This window comes from Diabrotica virgifera, chromosome 5, assembly GCF_917563875.1.
Source record: "Diabrotica virgifera virgifera chromosome 5, PGI_DIABVI_V3a".
Lineage (NCBI taxonomy): Eukaryota > Metazoa > Arthropoda > Insecta > Coleoptera > Chrysomelidae > Diabrotica > Diabrotica virgifera.
Window position 1 is genome coordinate 5,037,671 of NC_065447.1, and position 15,960 is coordinate 5,053,630.

Consider the following 15,960-nt stretch of genomic DNA (forward strand, 5'->3'; position numbering starts at 1 on the left):
AAAACTAGTATATATCTATAAATCGGCCCTCTATTTGACAGTCTAACAGTGCTGCCACATCTAAGACGACGGAAATATGCTGCCATCTGTCAGTAAACTTCACTCTGGTAGAGTTGTCAGTGTCAAAATTGATTAGACCTTCAACCTTCATTTGTCAGTTGATTTTTGCTTATGTTTTTTTACTCACTTGTAAATGTTGGAGTATTTTTGTTTAATGGAATTTTAATACTTTGCTAAAAGATGTATACACCTACCTCTGTATCACTTTCAGGCCCAGCCTTTTCATTTTTGCTCTACGAAAATACCAAATCGCGATTTCATCAGGTAATTGAGAAATATCTTTACAATCATTCATAAATTATCTTACTTTTGGATTTTTTATAGGAAGGATTTTTACTTGGAGAAATCATCAAGAAGGAGACCAAAACGATAACAGATAGCGATCAACAACAGGTTAATATAAGCAAAATAATCAAAATCAACTCTGTGGTGCCATTTCCTCAAAGCCACTATATTTATAATGGCACTGGAAAAATCAACAAAGACAAAGTTAGAGAGTTTTTAGGAAATCAATTCAGCAAGGTCGTGGCTTGGTATAAGTATCAAAAATGCCCCAATACAAAACTAACGCTTAGAGACAAAATAATACACAGGCAACTTCTAGAATTATTCGATATTAGTGCAGAAATGTTTACTTGTTGTTTGCTAACCACAGAACCATCAGACAACGCGGCTACTCACCTTTTTTCACAAATATTCGTTCGTTGTAATAGCTTAGGATGTGATAATATACCTATAGTCATACCAAATCTAAGTGAGTCCAATAATATGTATAAAAGTTCTGAAACATCTTCCGAGACTTTTAAGAAGATATTAGGTGATATAAAAATCGATAAGAGAAACACCCAAGGACTGGTTATTATTAATAAGATACAGAATGCATTGCAGAAGCATATCGATACATTGGTGACTGATTTAGCTGAATCTGAAAGATATCTTTATGAACTGGAAAAGGAGGTTAGCCAGCAGGAGATTTATAAAAAGGTTTGTTCATTTAATCACTATCACTAAAGTGAAGAAACTGGTTCATGATTTACTTGCATGTTTCGTAAAATAACTAATTGAGGTTAGATTCTAAACAAATTTTTCAAAATTCTTATTCTTAACATATTTGAGATACTTTTCAAACATTATTACAAATCAACAATTTTTCTTTCTTATTACCCTAGGAAACGAATCTGAAAAAACACTTGAAAAATCAAAAAATTATTCGGCTCTATTTTTCCACTGGAATATCTAAGGGAAGTCAATATTGATTGTGTGGGTATCAAATTTTTTGACCGTCATGATTTTTTTATTACCATTAATAAGCAAAAAAGTTACTTTTTCATTCATTTCAATATCATAAAAAACTATGCATTGTACAGCTGGTTCTTAAAAAAACTGATACAACTTTTAGTAAGATTTGATTATTTTGAGCAGTGTATTTGATTGGTCTGACATATTATATTTATTATGGCAGACTGTCAAAGTCAGTTAAAATAAACAAACTAACAACTGATTACATACCTATGTTAATTCATAAATTCGTCGCCTTAGTACTATAACTTGATAACTCCAAAATTGACGTTTTTGAGATAACTAGTTCACAAGATGTATTTTATTTGCCTCTATATTGTGTAAAAACTTGATGACTAGCTTCAAACGGGTTAAGTATTTATTTACAATTGACGAAACTTAATAAAACTCAAATGCTGCTAATATTCAGTGCTAAAACTTGATAAGATAAGTTATCAAGCAATTTTTTTATAGAAATAATCGTGAATACGACATACACTGAATGCTATAACTAGGTAACTCCAGTTATCTAGTTGTAGCACATGTTTTTCTGAAACAATTGAGCTTACCACGTAAATGCTATCTGTTTATTCAGTTCATGTTAATGCAAAAATTCTAGAATTGTTAGCAGATCTGGCAACACCCATGGCAGAGGGCTAATTTTCACCAAAATAATGCTTAAAATATTAGTTTTGTTAAAAAGTTCACTTAGATGCAACTTGGCATCTCATGCGACATTACCAAATGTTAACATTATGGTAGTGCTAAAAGTTGATAACTTTAATTTTTCATGTTATATTTCCATATTGGAAAGCAAATTTGCACCGTATTCCTACATAGATCAGTAGCCAAAAAGTTAAGGAACAGTATTTTAGAGCTGCAGAGTGAATTCCGTATTTACCAACATCATGGGAGCAGCACAAATATCTTAAAAATCTTTAAACCCGTTTATCTCAAAACTACTAATTTCGAGTTATCAAGTTATAGTATTAAGGTGACGAATTGTAATAATAATTATTAAGGTCTAAATTTTTATAGTATTTTGAATTTCTGCATTTTATAAAGAGTACCTATATAAATGATAGTTTTTACATAAAATAGGGTTGTTGTTATCATTTTTATTATTATTAAGGAATAAAACAAACAGCTTAACTTAACAATATTGTATATTAAAGCAAGACTTGTAACCAAATTAAAAGATAACTGGGCACTACCAGAGGCAGTAAAACATTTTAACATAAGCAGATCCACAGTTTTTCTATTAATAAAAAATGGAGGGAACAAGAAACTCTCGGAAGGAAGCGAGGGTCTGGAAGACCAAAACTATACTAAATTTAGGCATGTAAAAATAAAATTAATATTTTGTAATATCTCCATCAGCAGTGATAACAGCTTGTAGTCTTCAGTGCATCTGCGTGAAACGAACTAAGAGATTGTCTTCTTCAGAGAGCTCTTCCCAAACCTTGCTTTCTTTCGAGAGTTTCTTGTTCTCTCCATCTTTTATTAACATTAAAAACGGTTGTTCTGCTTATGTTAAAATTCGGCAGATATGCAAATATGTCGGTTCGCTACGGCAGATAGTGACCAACATCTGCTAATTTCGTTACAATTCTTGATTTTAGTTCTTTGTAAGCATGTAGAGCCATTTTTTGAGGTTGAAAAGAATAAGTTATCTGACAAATTTTAAGATTTGGCAGTGACAGTGACAGTATGTAAATAATAGGTATTTATCCTTCAAAATACACTGCTCAATTTTCTACAAAATACGCTTTAAGAGTCGTATCAGTTTTTTTTTGGAACCGGCTGTATAAGAAAATATTCAATAGACAACTTTCTCGAAAATATTTCCTCGTTAAAATAAGATTTTCTAAATTAAAAAATTTTTATAAGCCATAAAGTTATTGTAAATTAAACATGAAAGTAAGCATGTTTTTCAATTGTTTATAATTGTGTGGTCGGCGGACAAAAGCAGACAAGTCACTTTTTGAGTTTTAAATTTAAAATTAATTAATGTTAAAATTTTGATTATGAAAGAGGTAACTATTGAATATGTAACTACACATAAAACAATTTATTTTTCTGTTGTGTTTCAGCAGTAGATAATATTTTTTATGGGTGTTTTTATTAATTAAAAATGTTTTTCAAAAACTGACTTGTCTACTTTTGTCCGTTGACCTCACAATTATTAAAATAAACAGTAAAAATATGTACAACATATTTCACAATGCAAGTTTTTATATACCTACTTATTATGTGAGTTTTTATATAAAATGCAATGTTTGCATTCCTATTTCCATGCAACAGGCATAAAGTATGTAGTGCTATCAAATGTAGTGCTAAACAAGAAATTATGTAGTGCTATCTAGCCAAATATAGAGATACCTAGGTTGTGTAGGCCCCTGTTACTCTGAAGGTCTAATATTGCTGGTTTTACTTACTTACTTACTTAAGCCGTCCTCTTGTACCTTACGGTGTCGAGGTTGCTGGTTTTATTGATATATTAATCTAAAAATGATCAAAATCCACGAGGAAAATACATTTCCTGTAGCTGGCTGTATTCGCGGTGTGCAAGTACTTGGAAAGGGAAACGATAAACGACCGTGCGCGAGTCGCGGAGAAATATTGCATCTATCTTAAATAATTCATATTGTCAATTGAAATTGTCAGATTGACGTATATTTCATACCTTCTGTCAATGAAGCAGAAAAATTATATATTGCTCCACAATATTGATATGATATGCAATTATTATATAAAGGTAAATTTAATTAATTTTATTTTGCTTGCAGTACTGCATTTTAATTACTAATTTTATTTACTACATACAATTGTTGACGTTTTCATAACATAACCTGCATCTTATTTTTTCTTCTTATTATTTTTTTCGACTATGGTCTTGACAATTATCCAGCAACCAGGACTAATATAATTGGCCAATATAATTAAAAGTGCGAATAAAAGTACAGAGCGTAGAAATAGAGGTCGCTTTGCCGAACTTGCACGGTCCCAATACCATAAATCACAAAAATACTTGATTTGTTGTAAAAGGTATATTTTAAAATACCCTAAATAAGGGTCACAATAAGACAAAACGTTTTCGTATTAAGAAATCCATCATCAGTGTTCTAAAAGCCAAAAAATAGCATGCCTGAGCCACCAAAATGTGTTGGGTAAAAACCTTTTAAATGCAAATGATTATTTATTTATTTAAAACCTTTTTATATACTTGGCTTGGTTGGTGTCACGGACTCCGCCAATTTTATAATCCATTTTAAAAATAGTTCTAGGCTACCTAGACACCTGAAATTTTCAGGATAGCTTAGAACTATCTAACAATGCAATAGTTTACTGCTATTATACAGGGTGATTAATAATTAGTGGGGTGAAGCTCCGTAGATCCGTTATAGTAATGTATAGCGATAAAACTTAATAACAAAAATTGTAGCGAACTTTGAGCTTCACATTACAAAATTAGTTAGAATGTTACAAGGTGTTCCATAACATAGTGGCAGTCCAAATGTTTTTTTAAACAGAACACCCTGTATTTTATTTTATATTCGAAATCTTCGTAACTTTTCGATTACAAAAATATAAAGGTTTGGTATGTTATACGGGGTATTTACAAAGTTATAACCAATTTTATATGAAAATCGTAACAAGTTTAACTACCTGTATAAATAAAAGCAAGCACAAGGTCAATGGTTTATTGACGTCATATTTTTTATTTATTGTCAAAATTTTCGAAAATGGTTGTTTTGCTAATTTTCTTTATATTGAATACAGGGTGAGTCAAAACGCAAGTACATTATTTTCTCAGTAATTTTAAATAGAGCACCCTGTATTTTATATCATTATCGAAAAGTACCATTACCATACTATAATTTTTGTGTAACATTCCCTATGCGTAAATTTATTAGTTTTCGAAATAATATCATTTTTCAGAGCAAAATTATTAATAATTAGGGGTCTAAATCTTTCCAAATTTTAAGTAAGGCATGACTGAATAATTGTCTAAAACTTACAATTTACGATTGCTGATTATCAATCTGTAGTCAAAGTTGGCTACAATTTTTGTTATTAACTTTTATTACTATCTATTACTTATAACGGATTTACAAAGCTTTACCCCACTGACCAATCACACTTTATGGATAAATCGATTTTTTGAAGTTATACTTCTTTACGGGCGTAATGACGGTGAAATTTTATATGGGAAAACCTAGCGACCGGGCGCATGCGCATTATAACTTTGTTCTGATTGGATGTTCAAATGACATGACAAAAATTATCCAATATGGCAGCTGTGGCACAGCTGTGGGACTGCGTTTGGTTATAATGTATGCTTGTTGCGTTTTAAAATTTGTAGGAAGAGAAACAACAAACAAAAAGTTAGTTAATGGTTATACTGCCTTTTTAAATAGTTTTCATATTATATTTTTGGACTTTTTACATAGAAGAGATGATTGTTTCATGCCAATGTGAAAGCTCATCAAACTGTGCCTAGTATGAGTGCCGCAGATCTCGCTTATTCAAAGCTAAAGAATCTTTCACTGGTAAGTGTTTTATAAATAGTTGATCAAATTTTGTTATGATATTTGAACATAGCCACTTTGCACGACGCAAGTGATTGCGAAATTTATTAGTCGTTATACGGGCTCCGATACCTACCTTGAACCTACCAAAATACATAAGTAGTATGTAATACTTTTATTTACATAATTTATATTTATATTTACATAATATATTGTCTTCTTACTCTATGTTTTGTTGTATTTTTTCAATTCTAAATCATTTCAATTCAAAATCAAAATAATTTAATTTACATAAGTTAAAAATGTCAAAAGATTAATCTGTTTAGTAAGACGATCTTCGCACATAATGACAAGCTGTCTCTGTGGCGCAGTTTTAATGCGAGAGAATCCCAATACAACGCAAATACCAGCCGCGTGGTAAGTTGGTTCGAATCCCAATAGAAACTTTTATTTTTTTATTTTTTTTTATACATTTTATGATTGTAAGTATATTTATTATATAATTTTATTTTCAGAAAATACGTATTTAGTTAAAAATTTTTCCGACAATTAATGTTCAGAAATCATTTGTGGCATTTTTAGTGTGTTTGTGTGTGTTTTATTTTTTTATTATTTTAATTTTTGGCACTGTTTTAATAAAAATGTTTGAGAAGTAGTAAGTATAAATTAATTTAATATTTAAATAAAATATAAATAAAAAGTATATTAATTTCGTTTATAATCATATAATCATATAATAGAAGTATAACTTCTTACGTGCGTACAAAGTACACACACATTCTTTTTTTTTTTATTTCAAACTATTTTAAAAATGTGACTAATGCAATGATATTTTAAAGTACGTTAATAAATCGATATCTACAAATTGATGTTGCCTCAGTGGCATTAGACTGCAGATCGAGAGGTCCCCAGTTGGAACCCGGCTATTGCGTATCTTTTTTTAATTTTTTTAATAAATAATTAAAAGTTTATGTACTTAAAATTATATATACCATTTTAAACAACTGTGGTATTATAAAAAATACTATTTTATACTAGTGTAATTTTTGGAATCATAATTATAAATCACAGTTAATACACCTACTAAAAAATCATATTTTATAAGTTAATTATTCTTTCCAAACATGTTGTGTCCTATATGTACAATAACAAAACCGTGATATAAAAAGTACTTTTTTATTAGAGTGTAATTTTTGGAATTTTAAGCATGTTATCGTTAAATCGTTTAACGTTAAATTATTTTATATTCTTGCCTATAAATAATAAAAAGGTTTTAAGTATTATAAAAAAGTTATTTTTTATAAAAGTGTAATTATTTATACTGCACATTGACAGCAATGATGCCAATTATAAATGCACAGTTGGTCAATACAAGGTAATAAGAACATACAATAATTTATACAATACAACAAAATAAATACACGTTAAAACAATAAATAAGGGTATCACAGTTTATGTAGCATAGTACTCTTTTTCATATTATATAGGTCAAGGTCTTCACTCACGATAAAATCATTCATTGCCATTAAGCAGTTTGCCATGGGGGAGTTTGCATATTCTGGAGTTATTTTAAATAAAGTGTGTCTACATCTAAGTCTTTGGTCTGGTACATTAAAATTTATAAATGAAAGAATCGTAGGAGAATCTATGATTTGATAAACTATATTAAATATGAAAATGATTTGGGCATTTCTACGTCTTTCGCTCAATAACACAGTGTCAAAAAGCATTCTCTGCAAGTTATAGGAAACCTTAAAAGGATAAATCCCAAATTATGTTGTGTTACATATTTATATAAAATGTAAAAGATGTTATAGATATGCCTGGATGTTATCCAGGGCAACACAGGACTCTTCCCATGTGGTTGGATTTTTTTTCTGGAGTATATGTGAGGTTTTCTCCAAAAAAAAATTCCAACCACATGGGAAGAGTCCTGTGTTGCCCTGGGTAACATCCAGGCATATCTATAACATCTTTTACATTTTATATAAATATGTACCACAACATAATCATTTACATTTAAAGGGTTTTTACCCAACACATTTTGGTGGCTCAGGCATGCTATTTTTTGGATTTTAGAACACTGATGATCGATTTCTTAATCCGAAAACGTTTTGTCTTGTGACCCTTATTTAGGGTATTTTAAAATATACCTTTTACAACAAATCAAGTGTTTTTTAAATGATCAATTTGTGGCTTAGGCCACTGTTGCTCTGAGGTCCTCATTGTGCAAAAGATGAGCCCAATTGGTTGAGTAGTTTTTAAGCAATTATATTTGTTTATCCCATTTGAGGAAAAAGGGTCATTTTTAAATGTCTGTACAGGTGATTTGTCAATGCTTAGAAGGTTTTTTTTGGTCTCATTCTCTTCTTAAGGTCTCAAATTTTCATGTTTTAAAAAAGTATATTAATTTTTAATTGTTTATTAAGAAATAATTTATGAAAGTTGAAGTACCATTTTTCGCATTATAAACAATTTAATTATCTGCGTCATTTTTACTTTACAAAAAACCAAATACACTGTTTTAATGGTTACGAAAAAACACATATATGCTTTGTTTCCTAGGATATATTGGTTTAATATAGCTTTTATTCTCAGTTACTATACAGGGTGATTCATTAAGAATATCCAATCTCTGAGTTGTTCACTGATTCATTAAGAATCGAAATATTGCTCTAAAATAGCAATTCCACCAGTAGCTTAGAATTTGGGAAGGGTAAACCAGCCAGTGACCCCTGTCGTACGCCTCTGGTAGTAGCCATAAATGTATATTTATCATAATTTAGTACTTAGTATGTACAATAGGGCTATATTATAATTCGCCTATAGGGCTTTTCATTCAGTCATTTATTTCAAGCTTCTGTCATGTGTCGTCTAATATCAATATATCTATGTCATATGTTATTGATATTGGCAATGATACAAACCAAAGATGTATGACGTAGATATATTAATATTATGTGACACATGACAGAAGCTCGAAACAAATGACAATCGATGAAAAGCTCTATAAGTACCTACATTTTCTGCCAAGTATGACAAGGATATGTCAAAGTTTTAAAGCACTGAGTAAAAATAGTTAATTAAATTTTTAAATAAAACATAGTGTAACTCAGTCAGGAGCCACATTTTATTTAAGTGATTTGGGTTAAGTCTTAATATTTTGAGGTCTACAACTCAGAGATTGGACATTTTTAATGAATCACTCTGTATAGCCATAGAAGAAAATGTGCATATCTACATTTTATTATTTTTTTCTTTCTATTTAAGGTGAAAAAGAAGAATAGTGAAACCTTGGATTCTTCTAACGCTTGTTCAGGTGATCATTTAGATAATTCTCTAACATCTAATAATGCAAAAGATCCACTAATCCTCCTCGATACACCTCGAGTTATCCACTGCTCCTCCTCCTCCTCGTCTCCAGATGTGAGTTCACCTGTACCAGTTAGAAAGCAAACAGCAGTAAGGGGTAGAGGAAGAGGAAAAAGAGGTAATAAGGAGTAATGGAAGAGAATTTGGTGTTTCATTGCTCTTTTAATTGGGATTTGTACAGTGTGTTTTCATATACATAAGCCTTCAAAAATATTTTTTTTGTATTTATTTTCATCTTACAATGATTTTTTGAACATTGAAACCTAATATTACTATTTTTGTTACTATTAACCTATGGTTACCAATATATTTTCAACTAAGTACTATTAAATCTTTTATTTTGCACCTTTCCAACATTTTTAAAAGATGCATTCAGAAAAAAAAGAAAATATATTTCTTATTGATTAGAGAACACTTTGGGAAACAAAGATAAAAGAAATCAAATTTAATATGCAATTTGTAAAAAATATATTAAAAAACTGCCAGTTATAGATGGCATTTCCGTAGATAGGTATCAATAGACAGAAGCAGGATAACAGGAATACAAGAAGGTCGTCTGATTCCGTAGACATAATAACGATAGACAAGGCATTAAGAGCAAAATCATTATGAGCAGTCGATCGGTGGTCTATGTATCTCTTTTAACCAAGCGATCCCTGGCATGTGACAGACAAAGATGGCTAGACCACTCAAAGTGAATATTGAAAAATGAAGTCCTTGATATCAGCGTTACACCTCGATGCCACAGAGCGGTCTATACCTTACCTAGTCTATGTTTATTATATCTATGTCTGATTGAGTCTATCTGTTACTATGAAAATGAAATTAGTAAATAAAACAATAATTTATTGTAATAAAAATATGCATTATTCTTCAAATTCCAATATTCATAAAAATCACCCATCCTAACGGCAACTCATTTTTCAGACTTAATTTCTTTAGGCATATCTGACTTGTCGGCTTGAAATGAATCTTCACCGTTAAGTATTGTATTAAGTAATGCTCTCCTCTATTTGGAACTTTGCATATTCAGCTTTATCGATATCTTTCTCTTTTGTTTTCTTTTCTTCCTCAAGTCGGTTTATAGTGTCATCGGCAGTTGGTAACATTACTATGGAATCACGGTGAGCAATTCTTTTCTCATACTATGTATTCTCCAGTATACACTATTCTGCCTTTCATATAGATACTTTTACCTAAGTGCTTCGTGCTCAGGGTAGGTTTTAAGTGCTTAAATTACTAATTAAAGAGTATATCGTTCCTTGTTCCTTTGTTAATGTCTGGATTGTTTTATCATATTTATTTATGTCTTCTCCTAAATGATGCAAGAACATGTCTCGTTCTTTAAGTATGTACCTATATCTGACGAATTTTTGACCATTTACATTTAAACATATTTATTTATTACACATATTTTAAGGAAAAATTAATAATTTTAATCAAAACACTTGTAAAACTTGTACGACAGATAAGACAAGATAAACAAACACTTGTAGAAGCAGACAGATAAGTTAGCTTAGGCACAATATCCTATACTGTGGCTTAGGATAGGACATGGCACCGAAAAAATTTTATCCAAAAGAACGCAGATATAATTGGTTATCTATTTTCGTGTTTGTTTCATCGTAATTCTATACGTTTTCGATAATTTCGTCTTTAAAGATTTTGAAATGTAGGAATAAAATTTGGTGAAGGTGCATTGATTTTTTTTTTTTAAGATTGCCGGAGGCGCCAGGTAATGGCAAAATAACGAGTGTTCATTTAGCAACAATATAAAATCTATTATTCTTTTTCTCATGATCATCTTTCAGTGCGTCACAGTTTTTCGATTTCTTTCTAACGCATTAAATTGTATGTGACAGAAAAAAAGGCACGTCCGTGATTACAACATTTATTCTAGTTGTCGATAGATGGTGCCATAATAAAAAAAATAATTTTTTTTAATTAGATAATAATATTACAAATATAATCTGTATAATTTATAAGACTATACAAATCAAAGAAAATACCATTTTATAAATGCAAGAAACACATTTGATTTGTTTTTATTCGAAATTGAAAATAAAATGTGACAACTGTCAGATTTAACTAAAATGTCGTGTTAGAATAAGGGCCGGTACTTTATGTCCCAGTTAAACCTCGGTTAGCTAACCGGGGTTTAATCGGGACAGAAAAGTACCTCATAGGGCCTCTTGCGTTGTAATAAAAGCAATTATAATTATTATAATTATTTATGAATATAATAATAAGTATAATTGCGTTTATTTCTATGTTATGCATATATTTCTGTCCCGATTAAACCCCGGTTAACTAACCGGCTGTTAACGGAGACATAAAGTACCGGGCCTAAATGTCATAAATGTGTATTATCACGGACTTACCCTTTTTCCTATCATTTGTTACCCACTGAAAAATTCTCACGATAAGGACAATATATTAGTATATTGTGTTGCATAATATGCAACACATTATACTAATATACTAGATTTTATGATGAAGGCGTCCATGTTTATTAAATCGTCACCTGCATCATATGCAACACATTATACTAATATAATAAATTTGATATGGTTGTTAAATCAACACTCGTCTAATAAATTTCATATGGTTGTTAAATCAACACTAATCATTTTGTTACCTGGCGCCTCCGGCAAACTTTCAAAAAACAATCTTAGTTGGGCATTCACCAAATTTTACTATGGAATTTTCGAAATTTGAATTTGTTTAACTATATAAAAGATAACCAATTATAGTATCTTATGATAGTATCTGCGTTCTTTTATTGGGTACAATTTTTTCGGTGCCATGTTTGCTTTCCTGATTTCTTACAAATTTCGCACAGATTCGTAGTCTCGTAAAGTTTGGATGGTTTACTAGTTTTATTTTCGATGCCCTAGAATCTAGTACAAATATGCACACAAAAAAAAGTTACAGCCCTGTGAAGTTACAAAATGAAAATCGATTTTTTCCAATATATCGAAAAATCTATTAGAGATTTTTTAATGAAAATGGACATGTGGCATGACTATGGCAGGAACATTTTAAAAAGAAATTATAGTGAAATTTGTGCACCCCATAAAAATTTTATAGGGTTTTGTTCCCTTAAACCCCCCCAAACTTTTATGTACGTTCCAATTAAATTATCATTGTGGTACCGTTAGTTAAACACAATGTTTTTGAAACTTTTTTGCCTCTTAGTATTTTTTAGATAAACCAGTTTTAATCGAGATGCGGCTTCTTTTTTAATATGTTAACATAACAATTTTATGGAGATTTTGTGCCTTTACACCCCCCAAATGTTTGTGTACGTTCCAATTAAACTATTATTGCGGTACCATTAGTTTAACACAGTGTCTTTAAAACTTTTTTGCCTCTTAGTATTTTTCCGATAAGGCACCTTTTATCGAGATGTGGCTTCTTTTTAATATGGTTCAAAATATACTTATAAAATCTGTAATTTATAAATAAATTTCCATATTATAGGGTCTCTATAATCGTACTTAACAGTATACAAATATGTGGTGGATTTGACAAATATTCAAAATATCTCGATAAAAACTAGTTAGAAAAATTACTAAGAGGCAAAAAAGTTTTAAAACATTGTGTTTAACTAATGGTGCCACAATGATAATTTAATTGGAACGTACAGAAAAGTTTGGGGGGTTTAAGGGAACAAAACCCCCATAAAATTTTTATGAGGTGCAGAATTTTTTTTAAGATTTTCCTGTCATAATAATGCCACATGTCCGTTTTCAATAAGAAAACTCAAATAGTTTTCGATATATTGGAAAAAATCGATTTTTATTTTGTAACTTCAAAGGGCTCTAACTTTTTTTTGTGTGCATATTTGTACTAGGGTAAGTTAGGTTCAATCGAACTATTTTTGGTTCCAGAATATGCGATTTAATTTATGACCTGTATTTTTGTTACACCCTGTATTTTTAGAGTGTATTATCAAGACTTACTAAGTATGTACTGCTATTTTAATTTTTTTGAAGTTATACTTCTTTACGGGCGTAATGACGGTGAAATTTTATATGGGAAAACCTAGCGACCGGGCGCATGCGCATTATAACTTTGTTCTGATTGGATGTTCAAATGACATGACAAAAATTATCCAATATGGCAGCTGTGGCACAGCTGTGGGACTGTGTTTGGTTATAATGTATGCTTGTTGCGTTTTAAAATTTGTAGGAAGAGAAACAACAAACAAAAAGTTAGTTAATGGTTATACTGCCTTTTTAAATAGTTTTCAAATTAGTGCCGCAGATCTCGCTTATTCAAAGCTAAAGAATCTTTCACTGGTAAGTGTTTTATAAATAGTTGATCAAATTTTGTTATGATATTTGAACATAGCCACTTTGCACGACGCAACAAGTGATTACGAAATTTATTAGTCGTTATACGGGCTCCGATACCTACCTTGAACCTACCAAAATACATAAGTAGTATGTAATACTTTTATTTACATAATTTGATTACCATCAAAATTTCTATCAATATTCACCTAATATATTATTTTCTTACTCTATGTTTTGTTGTATTTTTTCAATTCTAAATCATTTCAATTCAAAATCAAAATAATTTGATTTACATAAGTTAAAAATGTCAAAAGGTTAATATGTTTAGTTAGACGATCTTCGCACATAATGACAAGCTGTCTCTGTGGCGAAGTTTTAATGCAAGTGAATCCCAATACAACGCAAATACCAGCCGCGTGGTAAGTTGGTTCGAATCCCAATAGAAACTTTTATTTTTTTATTTTTTTTTATACATTTTATGAATGTAAGTATATTTATTATATAATTTTATTTTCAGAAAATACGTATTTAGTTAAAAAATTTTCCGACAATTAATGTTCAGAAATCATTTGTGACATTTTTAATGTGTTTGTGTGTGTTTTATTTTTTTATTATTTTAATTTTTGGCACTGTTTTAATAAAAATGTTTGAGAAGTAGTAAGTATAAATTAATTTAATATTTAAATAAAATATAAATAAAAAGTATATTAATTACGTTTATAATCATATAATCATATAATAGAAGTATAACTTCTTACGTGCGTACAAAGTACACACACATTCTTTTTTGTGTACCACCGCAAGTAATGAATTGTACCACCAGTGGTACATGTACCACAGATTGAGAATCGCTGCCCTAGAAAATGGGGCATTCGAGTGACTTGTGTTGCTGTGATGTCGCTTAATTTTGATAGTCTTTCTCTTTGTTTATCCTTGGTATCTTAAAACCTCTCGGTTTGCCTCGATCCAACTTACGTCTGCTCAACCAGCGAGACTTTGACCTTGCTCAGGACTCGGACTCTCTGTTCAGGGTTGTGTGTAGTCGATCAGCTGCCTATTAGTAATAAAAACTGAGTATTTTTACCTCTTTGTTTTTCATCCTGTATCCTTTTTGATGATTTCATCCATTATTAAATTGAAGAGCATAGGACTCAATGAGTCTTTCTGCCTTATTCCACTACCTATGTCTATAGGTTCTGTAAGTTGTCAGTAAGTTGTCAGTCTATTCTGACTTCCATTTTGTTGTTTTAGTAGATGTTGTTTTCAATAGTTTTTATGATATCTGGGGGGGGGGGCTTCTCTATTATACAGAAGATGGATTACATCTTTGAGTTTTACTCTGTCAAATGCTTTCTTCAAGTCAGTCAGACACAGAAATAAATGCTGGTCTATTATACTCTATAGTGATTTCTCAGTAATTTTCTTTATGACGAATATTGCATCTGTACGATCTGCACGATCTTCCAGTAGGAAAACCCTGTTGTTCATCTGCCAATGTTATCCTCTGATTCATTAGTTCTTGTAGAATTTTAGTTGTAAGTTTTAGACTAATATTTAACAAGTTATAACTACAGAGGTATTATAATACCTCTGTAGTTTTTTGGCTGCTTTTTATCTTTTTCTTTGAATAGTAAAATTAGTTCGCTCGTTCTTCATTCTTCCGGTATTTTATTGCGTTTTATTTTCGTTAATTATTGTTGTTAATTGTTCCGTCATTGCTGCTCCACAATATTTCAGTAATTCATTTGGTATTCCTTCCTTACCTGCAGCTTTTCTGTTCTTCAGCTTTTCAAGTATTTTTCAAACTTAGAATTTAGATTTCTCGTCCCAAAAAATCCCCGCTTACCAAATTTCATGTCGTTAGCTCATGCCTGTCAGGAAATATTCAAGAATAAATAAAATAAAAGTTTAACTTTGAGACCCTGTATTTCAGATATTTCGTCCTAAGGTAAGTTAGCTTAAACGACCTACTTTAAGCTCAGGAATCTAAGGTTAAGCTATGGCCCATTCATTATACCATATATATATATATATATATATATATATATATATATATATATATATATATATATATATATATATATATATATATATATATATATTATTGTGTTTTCAATTTTATCAATCAAAGGCAAAATAAAAATTAAATTAATTTTTTTTTTAAATAACGCGGGCACATAAATTTGATACACCCTGTATATTGAGCTGTAAATATTTATTAGAATTTAGTTTGGATGTAAGTGGATTTCTCTTTTAATGAGTTTTCCGATGAACCATTAAAGACTTTTGTGAATAATTAAAGTGAAAAGGACGATGCATTTAGGTTTAAAATGGAGAAAGTTTGTTTACTACGGAAACTATAGAATCCACAACTGGATGTAATTATCATTTTCGAGAAAAGTGGTTTTAAAAGAAAG

The 15,960-nt window shown here is 30.2% G+C and overlaps 1 protein-coding gene across 1 annotated transcript; it reads left to right on the top strand.

Annotated features, from left to right (window-relative positions):
• The first annotated feature begins 126 nt into the window (after positions 1–126).
• LOC114343129 (BRISC complex subunit FAM175B) lies at positions 127–9,573 on the top strand. Its single transcript, XM_028293973.2, has 3 exons — positions 127–324; positions 385–1,044; positions 9,141–9,573. Exons 1-3 carry the CDS (start codon positions 241–243, stop codon positions 9,372–9,374), a joined length of 978 nt encoding a protein of 325 aa, XP_028149774.1. The 5' UTR covers positions 127–240; the 3' UTR covers positions 9,375–9,573.
• Positions 9,574–15,960: the final 6,387 nt, after the last annotated feature.

What these genes read in the sequence shown, in the direction of transcription:
- LOC114343129 (XM_028293973.2), top strand. Translation starts at nt 241, where the DNA reads ATGTATACACCTACCTCTGTATCACTTTCAGGCCCAGCCTTTTCATTT. An exon ending in CCAAATCGCGATTTCATCAG is followed by an intron (nt 325 to 384) that starts GTAATTGAGAAA and finishes GATTTTTTATAG; the next exon opens with GAAGGATTTTTACTTGGAGA. An exon ending in AGCAGGAGATTTATAAAAAG is followed by an intron (nt 1,045 to 9,140) that starts GTTTGTTCATTT and finishes TTTCTATTTAAG; the next exon opens with GTGAAAAAGAAGAATAGTGA.